This window comes from Lepidochelys olivacea (assembly GCF_965140295.1).
Source record: "Lepidochelys olivacea isolate rLepOli2 genome assembly, chromosome: 24".
Taxonomy (NCBI): Eukaryota; Metazoa; Chordata; order Testudines; family Cheloniidae; genus Lepidochelys; species Lepidochelys olivacea.
In genome coordinates this window covers 1,421,681-1,432,776 of record NC_140434.1, presented here as the reverse complement: position 1 = coordinate 1,432,776, position 11,096 = coordinate 1,421,681, and the positions used below count along the sequence as shown (strand labels likewise).

General features: G+C 65.2%; 1 protein-coding gene across 2 annotated transcripts; it reads right to left on the bottom strand.

The window, feature by feature from the left end:
* Positions 1-492: 492 nt before the first annotated feature.
* On the bottom strand, positions 493-10,755 carry RAB13 (RAB13, member RAS oncogene family). 2 transcript variants are annotated; one of them, XM_084613272.1, is made up of 8 exons: positions 10,357-10,755; positions 4,792-4,852; positions 4,251-4,311; positions 3,657-3,734; positions 2,837-2,926; positions 2,456-2,521; positions 1,896-1,946; positions 493-1,230 (listed from the first exon to the last, which is right to left on the bottom strand). In XM_084613272.1, the coding sequence occupies exons 1-8, from the start codon at positions 10,478-10,480 to the stop codon at positions 1,156-1,158; spliced, it is 606 nt and encodes a 201-aa protein (XP_084469398.1). In that variant the 5' UTR covers positions 10,481-10,755; the 3' UTR covers positions 493-1,155. The 2 variants fall into 2 exon arrangements, with proteins under 2 accessions (XP_084469398.1, XP_084469399.1); XM_084613273.1 differs by lacking the exon at positions 10,357-10,755 and adding an exon at positions 9,707-9,734.
* Positions 10,756-11,096: the final 341 nt, after the last annotated feature.

The following is an 11,096-nucleotide window of genomic DNA, read 5'->3' as shown; positions in this document are numbered from 1 at the left end:
GGGGGCGCTCCTGGCTTAGGGGGCCGGGAGCGAGGCCAGAGCCCAGGGGCTGCTGTGCAGAGGGCACTGCAGGCAGCCGGCCCTACGGCAGGGGGCACGTGGCAAACACCAGGCTGTGCAGCTCAAAGGCTTTTCTCGGCCCCCAGCAGACGCTGGTCCAATAAAAGGTCTGAGCTCGCCCAGCCTGGCTCTGGGGATGGCAGCTGTCTTGGTGGGGGCTGGACGGGCCGGCCAGGAGCACGAGACCCAGGACAGGAAACAAAAGGGACCCAGGTGCCCATTTTCACAGGCTCAGCTGTGAGAGGCCCAGGAGGAAAGCAGAATCCGTGTGCGGGGTGTGTGTGAAATTTGCCCTTTAAGGCTCTTCATGTCGACAATCTCGGGGCTGCTGGCTGGCACACGGGAGGGTCTTTGACACCACAGCAGCCTGCCAACCAGCCTCCGCGCTGCCCATATGCGGTGCCGTCAAAGAAACACCCCGGAGCCGAGAGCGAAGGTACAAGCTGGGGCTTTATGTCGTTAATTAAATAGCGCCGGGCGCCCAAGATACACAGGGGGCTCTGCCGGTGCCTGGGAGTGGAGACACTGGGCCCCACATTGGGCTTGGGGGCCCTGGGTTTTCAGACAGTCATTCCTACACATGATGGAGCAGCGAGTCCAATTTACAGTGTTCGCCTGGCCCCCGGGGGACCCGCAGGCTGGTTTGGGAGAAGGGATCCTGGCTTGCCAGGGCTTCGAATCAACGCGCCCCTGGGAGCAACAAGCGGCCGAACCCTGCACCGTGGCTGCAGCACGGCCAGGTCTCCCCCACATCACTGCCCTCTCCCCCTTCCTTCCTGTCTGCAGCCCCCCCTCTTCTCCAGCTCCCCCTCTGCTCCCTTCCCCTCCAAATCAGCCTGCAGGTCACCCCCGCCCTCTGTTCCTCCTCTCTCGGAGCATACGAGCAGTGGGAAGGTTGACTGGCTGTGGGCCTGGCCCCTCGGAGACACCAGCTCCGGAGCTCAGCTCTGCCCAGCCACCCGGCTCCAGGGCACTGCCTGGCCCCCGCTGTCACAGAGGAGCAGGAGCGTGGCAGAAAGGAGAGGAGTGGCACAGTGGCTCCGGCGTGGCGCCTGGTGGGGGGCACTATGGGGTGCTCCAGGGGCGTGGCTGCTGCTAGACCATGGCGCATTTACTGCTGCTTCTCTTCGGAGAACTTTTCAAGTCCAGGTGCCCTTTGGGGATTTTACCCTGAAAGAGAGAGTGAACGAGTCACTGTCGGGCGCCCCTTGCCCGCTGCTTTGGTGCCGGGCTGGAGGGAGAGCCGGGTCACTCAGTGGGGGTGCTCTCGTCTGAGTCAGGGCGGTCCCCATGCCCAGGGCGGGCACCCTCTGAGCAGTATGACTGAGCCAATGCCCCAACGGGGCGCTAGGCGGCACTGTGCTGCTGGGAGTGCCGTCTGGGGTCAGGCTTCGCCACAAGGGGTCATTAAAGATCCCAAATTACAGTCCTGGCCATGTTCCAATGTGGGGAGTTTCCATCCACCTTAGATACCATAGCCCCACCAGCATCCTGGCCTAGCCTGCTGTATAGCACGGCAGTGTGATGGTTAAACAGCCTCTGCGCCCCTCCCCAGAGGTGGCTGCACCTCAGCCCCTGGCGAGGGATCCTGTATAACCAGCCCCCACGCCCCACCCCAGAGGTGGCTGCACCTCAAGTCCAGGCAAGGGATCCCTGTACTGGGACCCTTCAGCGAGGAAGGTGCTGGAGAAAAGCAAGATCATTCACGGGGAAAGGCAGATTCATGCTGCTTTTCTGTCCCCATCTCAGCGCCTCCTGCTGGAAGGGGGCCGAGCTGCCCAGACCCCCTCTCACTTCGGGGGGCTCCCAAGCCTGCCCAGACCCTGCATGCTCACCAGTTTCTTGGTGGATTTCAGCAGGATGTCCTGGGCCAGGGTGTTGAAGGCCTGAGGGGAGAGAGGAGCTGGTTAGGGGCGTCCCAGCACGCCCAGCCGGGAAGGCCAGCCAGGGACACGGGTGGGGGCTGAGGGCTGGCTGGGGGAGGGGACACTTAGCAGTGGGAAACAAGAGCCTCTAGGTGAATCTTACCGTCCCCCTCTCCCCGCTTCCATGGGAACACATGGGAAGGACCTGCCTGCCGGGGGACAGAGGTCCCCAGGGTGGGTCTCACAGCCTCACTGGAGCCCCTCACCCCATCCACTCCAGGGACAGGGAAGGGATCTGCCCAGGGTCCTCCTACAGCCCAGATACTGGGAGAGACTTCTCCTCCCTCCCCACGGGCACTGCACCACCCACCCCCTAGCAGCACCCCTCGTGGGTTCGCCTGTGGGCTGTTTCTCCCAGGCTGCCCCTAGGCAGTAAGCGCCCAGTGCAGGGGGTTGGTGGCACGACGGGGCAGGGCCCAGGGACCTTGGGGAGCCACCCCATGGCAGGGAGCAGAGCCTGCCCCGCTTACCTCCTCCACGTTCACACTGGACTTGGCACTGGTCTCAAAGAACCGGATCCCATGTTCCTTCGCGAGCTGCCAGGAGAGAAAGGGGCATTTGAGCCAGGCACCCAAAGCCCGCCCCCTCCTCCCCCCCACACCTCCTTCTCTCCGGCTAATGGCCCAGACCCGGCACAGCTGCCTCTCCGTCCTGGGGAGACACGGTCAAGGCCTCAGAGACACCCCAAGATAGGGGGGTGAGATGGGAGGAGTGGGGCCTGGCCCTTGGGACTCTGCTGCATTCAGCGCCTGCTGGGGGCTGCCACCTTGTGCCCAGCTGCCCCCACCCCCAGATCCAGCCATGAATGAGCATCACTCGCAACACGGGCCTGAGCGCGCCCCCCCAGGTACCTTCTCTGCATGCTCCCGCTGCACCTTGCGCTTGGTCTCCATGTCACACTTGTTCCCCAGGAGGAGACGCTCCACCCCTGCAGAAGCATTCTGGAGGAGAGAGCAGATCTGGGGGAGATGCCTATTTCCCCTGGGCCCCGAGCCCACCATCCATCCCCCGCTCTGAGTCCCCCTTCAGCCATCCTCCAGGTATCCCACCCCTCCCTCACATCCCGAACCGGACCCCAGTCCTGCATTCCCCACGGTCACAGCTCTGCCGGTGCCCCTCACTCCCGACCCAGAGCCCCCCACCCAGCTCTGCCGGCGCCCCTCACTCCCGACTCACAGCCCCCCACCCCCACCCAGCTCTGCCGGCGCCCCTCACTCCCGACCCACAGCCCCCCACCCCCACCCAGCTCTGCCGGCGCCCCTCACTCCCGACCCGCAGCCCCCCACCCCCACCCAGCTCTGCCGGCGCCCCTCACTCCCGACCCGCAGCCCCCCGCCCCCACCCAGCTCTGCCGGTGCCCCTCACTCCCGACCCGCAGCCCCCCGCCCCCACCCAGCTCTGCCGGTGCCCCTCACTCCCGACCTGCAGCCCCCTGCCCCCACCCAGCTCTGCCGGTGCCCCTCACTCCCGACCTGCAGCCCCTGCTAGCCCAGCCCTGAGCAACTTGTAACCCCACATAACACCTCATCTGGGTGGTGACCAGACCATGGCCCTCGCAAAGTTCCCCTCCCACAAACCTCCAGCCATGACACAGCTGCCCCCGCCCGTCCCTCTCCCCCCACAACCCCCCAGCCATGACACAGCTCCATCCCCAGGTCCCCTCTCCCCCACCTCCTTGATGCTCTTCATCCAGTTCTGGATGTTCTCGAAGGATTTCTCATCTGTGATGTCGTACACGAGGATGATTCCCTGGAAGAGACGCTCACTCAGTGGGGTTGGACCCGGGGCTGGGGTGTCCGGGCCTTAGACCCCAGCTAGCCTGACCCTCAGCAGTGTTTGGGTCTCTCCCTGGGCTGGTGCCCAGAAGCCCCCCAATCGTTAATGGAGCAGCTTGGACTGAGCACCCCCACCCCCTATTGCCTGGCAGGGGCCCCTCTCCTGGGCCCCAGCTCCTCGGGACGGCCCACTAGAGCCCCAGCTAGCCCCATTCCCTCCAATGGGGCCTGCTGAGATAGAGGCCCTGCCCGCTCCCAGTTGTGCTGTGTGTGTGGGGGAGCATGGGCTCCTCTGAGGCCCCACATTTCCCTCCTTGCTTGGCAGGCGCCTGCTGCCAGGAGAACTGGGTGAAACTCCCCTTCCTGGGGCTCCTGGGCACCATTCCCAGCTTGCCCCTGGGGGGGGGGGGGGGCCTTGCAGGTCACCACAGAGTGCTCCTGCCCCACTGCCCTGGCCAGGCTGGGCCCAGCAGGGGGAGAGACACCATACCATGGCTCCTCGGTAATACGCCGTTGTGATGGTTTTAAACCTCTCTTGTCCTGCCGTGTCCCTGCAAGAGAGGAAGGGAAAGAGGGTTAATGGGGTCAGCAGTGTCTCTGACCCCCAGGGCTACCCTGGGATCCACAGGGGTGGGGGGGTGGCGGGGATTCCTGGGGCAACCACCCTGCCCAAGGGGACTCCAGTTCTGCCTCCACGGCTCACCCAGCCCTGGGCCCCCCTGCCCAGGTGGACGATGGGGGCTGGTTGCTGCTCCATGGGACGGAGGCAGACTGGCAACCCACATGCTCCTTCCACACCTGCAGCAGGGCACAGCCACCATCCATGGGACTGCCAGGGCCTGAACCAGCAGCCCAGTGCGGGCAGGCTCCGGATCTCCTCTTCCCAGCCCCGGAGCCATGCCAGTACCCCCATCCCGCCCCCCAGCCCTGCCCCGGCTCTGCAGGTGCTAGGCAGGGCTCGAGCTGTGGTTCAGCTGGAGGGGGGGCTGGGGGCAGGCGGGAGGGGGCGGCTTTGGTGGGGTCCCACTTACCAGACCTGGAGTTTGATCTTTTTCCCCTCAATTTCCACTGTCCGGATTTTGAAGTCGATCCCTGGAACACAAGACGGATGACGCCATCAGAGCTGCACGGGGGTGTGAGTGTGTGTGTGTGAAGGGGGTCCAGAGGCCCTGGCATGACCCCCACCCTGGGGCCAGGCAGCCAGGCCAACTGCAGAGCTGCTGGATGCAGCGGTGCTGGACTGTGGGGGTGGGAAGGAGACCCCTGGTGTGACTGGACTCACACCTGGGGGGGGAAGAGGATGGGCTGAGGGCAGTGCCAGCCTGGGACTGTATCCCCACTCTCCTGCCCTGCAGTATTCTCCCTTCCCCCAAACACAACCCGGCCCCCCATCTCCAGTCTCCCAGCAACAGCTTGACGCCCCTGGGAGCAAAGTCCAAGGCGGGGGCTCTCCCGCCGCAGTGAATAAACCGGCTGCAGGCGGGTGGGAGCACGGAGCCCTCAGCTTCCCACAGCAGCCGTTCAGGGTCCCTGGGCCACGGCCTCGCGCCCACACCCCCCGCCATCCAGCTGTTGTCTGGCTCGCTGCACATGGTGGCGGGGTGGGGGGAAGCCAGACAGATGGAGCCTCTGGAGCATCGTGCAGCCCCCACAGCCTGGCCCTGCCCAGACCGCCCCTGCCCGCTGTGCCAGGGACACTGCGTGTTGGGCCGGGGGGCTGTGCTCGGGCGTGGGCAGGTTCCTGCCCCGTTTCCCAGGGCGGGCAAAGGAATGATGCAGCCCCAGCCCCACTCTAAGCCTGGCACCAGGGAACTCACATGCAGCATCCCCAGTGCGCCCCCTGCACAGCACCACGGAGCAGGCTACAGACTCGGGAGGGGGGCAGCTCCAAGCAGCCCCCCCAGGGAAGGAGATTTGTGGTCAGTGGGGTTCGGAGTTTCCAATGGGGATTAAAAATTGCAGCCCCCCCACTGCCTCCTCACCCCACTCCAACGCGCCCTAATGACTTCCAGCCCCACTGCCCCACCCCTCTCCAGCCCTGCTCCCAGGCATCACCCCCTGACCCCCCAGCACATGGGAAGCGAGGGGAAGAGGTGCATTTGGAGCCGTCTGCCGGGGCACGAAGCTGAGCTGGACCCAGGTAGGGACTGTTCTGCCTGAGCAGCTCTGTGGGGCTGGCAGCAAGAGGGACCCACTGCAGAGAGAGACTCCCCAGAACCACAGCAGACAGAGATCAGCGTAGTCCCGGCTGCTGCGATGGAGTGACGCTGATCTACACCAGCTAGGGGGTGTCTGGCCCTTGGACCCTAGTAATGGGGGTGTGACGAAGTGGGAATGTTCTTAATGTTTTCTTTGAATACTGTGTGGGTGCCTCAGTTTCCCCGATGCATTTCGTAAGTCTCTAAGTGGTGGGATAAGAGGGTGTGATTGTTGCCGAGCCCTAGAGGGCCAGTGTGATGGCGTCTGCACAGAGAATGGCCAACACCCTGTCTCCTGATGGCCTGGGCCCCTCCCCTGCAAAGGTGCCCACTGAAGGGTTGGAGAACAAAGAGATCAGGTGGCCTCCTGGCCGAGGAAAGAGACGAAGGGGCTGGAGAGTTTCAGTTTGGAGCTGGCTGGGGAAAGAGAGGGAGGCCCAGACCCGCGGGGTCTGGGCCTCCCTGCCCCCCAAATGGACCTGACTTAGGTGTCTGGTTTCTGTACCTACAAGCTCTGTGTTAGACCATGTTCCTGTCATCTAATAAACCTCTGTTTTACTGGATGGCTGAGAGTCACGTTTGTCTGTGAAGTTGGGGGGCAGGACCCTCTAACTTCCCCAGGACCCCTCCTGGTCGGACTCGCTAGGGGAAGCATACGGAGGGGCAGAGGACACTGAATGCTCTGAGGTCAGACCCAGGAAAGTGGAAGCTGTGTGAGCTTCTTGCCCTGGGGAGAGGAGGCTTCCCCAAAGTCCTGACTGGCTTTATAGGGAGCAGTTCCAGAGCACCGCCTGGTGACTTCGTGACAGGGGGGTCCGGGGAGGGGTCTGCATTGAGGGGGTCTGTGGCACCCTGGCAGCCAGAAACAGACCAACCACGGAGCTCTTGAAGGTTTTGGCTCTGTCCCTGCAACCCCCATGGGAAACACCAGCACCCCCAGTCAGCTGCACCCCTCCCGCCTGCCCCCGGGGGTTTGCAGACCTCACCGCTCCCGGCCAGGAGGTGGAATCCGATCGGCCCAGAGGCCCGGCTGTAACAGGCAGGATGAGTGGCTGTGAGACCTCAGGGGTGGGAGAAGGCTTCCCGCCAGCACCTGGGGCACATCCCCACCGACCCACTGGGTGCCCAGGACACGCCTCCTGGGAAAGGGGGCGGCCCAGGGATTTGGGGCAAGATGGATCAAAACCTCTCCCCAGTGGAATTCCCTGCCGGCGCCTGCGTGCAAGTCACAGGGATGTGTCAGGCCATTTTATGGCTCTATAAACACTGTAGGGCTGGCGGCCTCTCTCGCCCAAGGCCCAGGAAACTGTTTCACCATCTCAGGGGCAACTCCCCTGCTTGGGACGGGAGCTGCCAGCTCCAGAGGGGACCTGCAGCCCCAGCGATGCTGCCCCCAGCCCCCATGGCCCCTCGGCTGGGGCCAAAGTCTCTGCCCGAGGATCACTAATGCCCTTGCCGGGTTAAAAGGTGGTGGAGGCTGATGGAGGTGCCAGGTATGGTGCCCCTTGGGCTCTGGGCATTGCACACACTCACCCAGCCCTGGGGGGCAGGGGAGCACTCACAGGGACTTGCCCAAGGCAGCCCAGTGGGTCATGTGACGGAGGCACTGCTAGAACCCAGGCGTCCTGCCCTCCTGAGCTTGGGACATGGCTCTAGTCCCCTTGGGAGACTAGTGCAGAGGGGGCCACGGCCGAGGAGCTCACCCCGAGCCTGGGCCTCTGCACGGGGTGACCTGCCCCCCTCCTGTGGGACAGAGCCAACCTTGCATCCCCAGCCAGCCCTCCTGCCCCCTCCCCGTCTGACCCACGGAGGGGAGGGATGAGCCTTCCATGGCTGGTGCACAAAGCAACCAGACCGACCCCCTGAGTGGAGCCGCCTGTGCCATGGGGCGCAGGGTGGGGGGCAGTGCTGGTGCATACACACAAGTGCTCAGTGGTGCAGAGGACAGGGCACTAGTGAACAGGATGCCTGCAAGCAGTGTGGGGGGCGGGGGGCAGAGCTCACCAGTGAGTGAACCAGGCCGGGGCCATCCCAGGGGCTCTTAGCTCAGACCAAGCACTGGGTGACGTTAGTACCCAGAGAGGAGGCATGCTGCGTGCCCCCCCGCCCTCAATGGGCCTCGCCTGCCCACCCCTTGCTGTTCTGCACTCAGAGCTGCCTGGGGCTGGGGAGAGACCAGACAGACGGACAGACGGACAGACGGGGAGTTATCCAGCAGGGTCGGGGGTTCCAGGTTGGCGCTGAACCCGAGGACCGACCGTTCTCCGGGTGCCTCACGATCATCAGTGGCTTTGCGGGGCATGACTCTGCCAGCGCAGGAGAACAGGGCCGTATGGAACAAGACATCGTCCTGTTTGTCGGGGGTGGCGCCGGCCCATCGTACACCCCAAACCGCTGCCATGGGGGACCCTGCTGCTCTGTTCAAACTGGATGGCCGAGGCAGGGCCCGGCTCGCACTCTGTCTCTGCAGCACACCAGAGTCCGAATACCCCCACACTCTGCAACCAGCGCTTACCGGGGCGCATCGCAGAAGGGCGGCACCTCGAGGCCCCTGACCTGGCCCACGGGCAGTGCGGATTTGGAAGGGGCAATTCTTTAACTCCAGGGGAAAGCAGGATTTTAAAGCAGTAAGAAGAAATGGAGTTTGCTGCTACATACACGAGCCAGAAACAGCGACCCCGACCAGAAACCAGGAAGAGCACTGGCTGGGCATGTTCCCTGTGACTGTAGCAGTCTGCAACTGGGCCATATGGGGCTGGCCTGCGTCCGTGCGTCTGTCTGCAACTCGGTCATGCGGGGCTGATCTGTGTCCACGTGTCTGTCTGTCCCTGGGCTGTCTCTCCCCCAGTTTGGGGCTGCTTGCCAGGGAGACGGGCTCACAGGGTGTAACAACTTCCACTGCCAGCTCCTCAGGGCAGAACCCGTTTGTGCAGGGCCTGGCGCAATTGGGCTCCCACCCCCCAGTCCCGAGACCATCATAATACAGGGGATGGGGAAATGATGCTGTGGGGGGCGGATTGACGTAGGGAGCTGCTAGTTTAGGGGTGGCCTGAAGGCTGGGGGAGGTAGGCACTGGTGAGGTTGGCATGGGGTTCACCCAGGATGGATGGGGGATTCCCAGGGGGGAGGTTCCTGAGGAGGTTTCAAGCAGCACACACCAATGGTATGGGGGGCTTCCCAGGGGGCTGGACTGAAGGGTATCAGGGGGCATTCACCAATGGGGGAGATGTAGGTGCTGGTAACGTTAGTGTGCGGGGAGGGGTTTGCAGGGGTTCCCCAGGGGGGAGGTTCCCCTTGGGGAGGGGAGGATCCAGGGTTCCCTGGGAAGGGAGTCGGGGGGAGGGGTCCCCAGGCACTCACTGATGGTGGAGATGTAGGTGCTGGTGAAATTGGGGGGGGTTTCAGGGGTTTCCCAGGCAGAGAGGTCCCTGGGGGTGCTGGGGGGCAGTCTGGGCGGTGGGCTGGGCACCCAGCGATGGTGGAGATGTAGTGCTGGTGAGGTTGGGGGGCTGGAGGGGTTCCCCAGGCAGGGGGGTTCCGGGGGCCCGGGGGCGGGCACTCACTGATGGTGGAGATGTAGGTGCTGGTGAGGTTGGGGGGCTGGAGGGGTTCCCCAGGCAGGGGGGTTCCGGGGGCCCGGGGGCGGCACTCACTGATGGTGGAGATGTAGGTGCTGGTGAGGTTGGGGGGCTGCAGGGGTTCCCCAGGCAGGGGGGTTCCCCGGGGGGCCCCGGGGGCGGGCATTCACCGATGGTGGAGATGTAGGTGCTGGTGAGGTTGGGGGGCTGCAGGGGTTCCCCAGGCAGGGGGGTTCCCCGGGGGGCCCCGGGGGCGGGCACTCACCGATGGTGGAGATGTAGGTGCTGGTGAGGTTGGGGGGCTGGAGGGGTTCCCCAGGCAGGGGGGTTCCCCGGGGGCGGGCACTCACTGATGGTGGAGATGTAGGTGCTGGTGAGGTTGGGGGGCTGCAGGGGTTCCCCAGGCAGGGGGGTTCCCCGGGGGGCCCCGGGGGCGGCACTCACCGATGGTGGAGATGTAGGTGCTGGTGAGGTTGGGGGGCTGCAGGGGTTCCCCAGGCAGGGGGGTTCCCCGGGGGGCCCCGGGGGCGGCACTCACCGATGGTGGAGATGTAGGTGCTGGTGAGGTTGGGGGGCTGCAGGGGTTCCCCAGGCAGGGGGGTTCCCCGGGGGGCCCCGGGGGCGGCACTCACCGATGGTGGAGATGTAGGTGCTGGTGAGGTTGGGGGGCTGGAGGGGTTCCCCAGGCAGGGGGGTTCCCCGGGGAGCCCCGGGGGCGGCACTCACCGATGGTGGAGATGTAGGTGCTGGTGAGGTTGGGGGGCTGGAGGGGTTCCCCAGGCAGGGGGGTTCCCCGGGGGGCCCCGGGGGCGGCACTCACCGATGGTGGAGATGTAGGTGCTGGTGAAGTTGTCCTCGGCGAAGCGGATGATCAGGCAGGTTTTGCCCACCCCGCTGTCCCCGATCAGCAGCAGTTTGAAGAGGTGATCGTAGGACTTGGCCATGGCCCGGCCGGGCCGCTCGGCTCCTGGGCAAAACTTTCCTGCAGCCGGGAAGCGCCAAGGGGCGGTGCCGGCTCCGCCTCCGCCTGCGCCCGTCGGGTGGGGGAAGCCCGGAGCCCTCCTCCCGCCGGGCCCGGGCGAACCGGCTCTTGCGCGGGGAGCCCGGCTGGGGAAGCACCCTGGGCAGGGAGGGGTTAACCAGCAACGGGGGGCAACGGCCTCCAATTGGTCTGCAGAAGCCCCCAGCTGGGCTGGCAGGGGCTGCGGGTCGGGAGTGAGGGGCACCAGCAGAGCTGGGGGGGGGGGCTGGGCTGGCAGGGGCTGTGTGTCGGGAGTGAGGGGCACCGGCAGAGCTGGGTGGGGGGAGCCCAAGGCTGGGCTGGCAGGGGCTGCCGGTCGGGAGTGAGGGGCACCGGCAGAGCTGGGGGGCGCAGGTCTGGGCTAGCGGGGGCTGCGGGTCGGGAGTGAGGGGCACCGGCAGAGCTGGGGGGGGCAGGGCTGGGCTGGCAGGGGCTGTGTGTCGGGAGTGAGGGGCACCAGCAGAGCTGGCGGGGCAGGGGCAGACCCCAGGGCTGGGATATGCTTGAGCTGAGCTGGGTTTCTTTGGAATTCCTTCTAA

What these genes read in the sequence shown, in the direction of transcription:
- RAB13 (XM_084613272.1), bottom strand. Translation starts at nt 10,480, where the DNA reads ATGGCCAAGTCCTACGATCACCTCTTCAAACTGCTGCTGATCGGGGAC. An exon ending in CGTATTACCGAGGAGCCATG is followed by an intron (nt 3,735 to 4,250) that starts GTATGGTGTCTC and finishes CGTCTCTTCCAG; the next exon opens with GGAATCATCCTCGTGTACGA. An exon ending in TGAAATCCACCAAGAAACTG is followed by an intron (nt 1,231 to 1,895) that starts GTGAGCATGCAG and finishes TCTCTCTTTCAG; the next exon opens with GGTAAAATCCCCAAAGGGCA.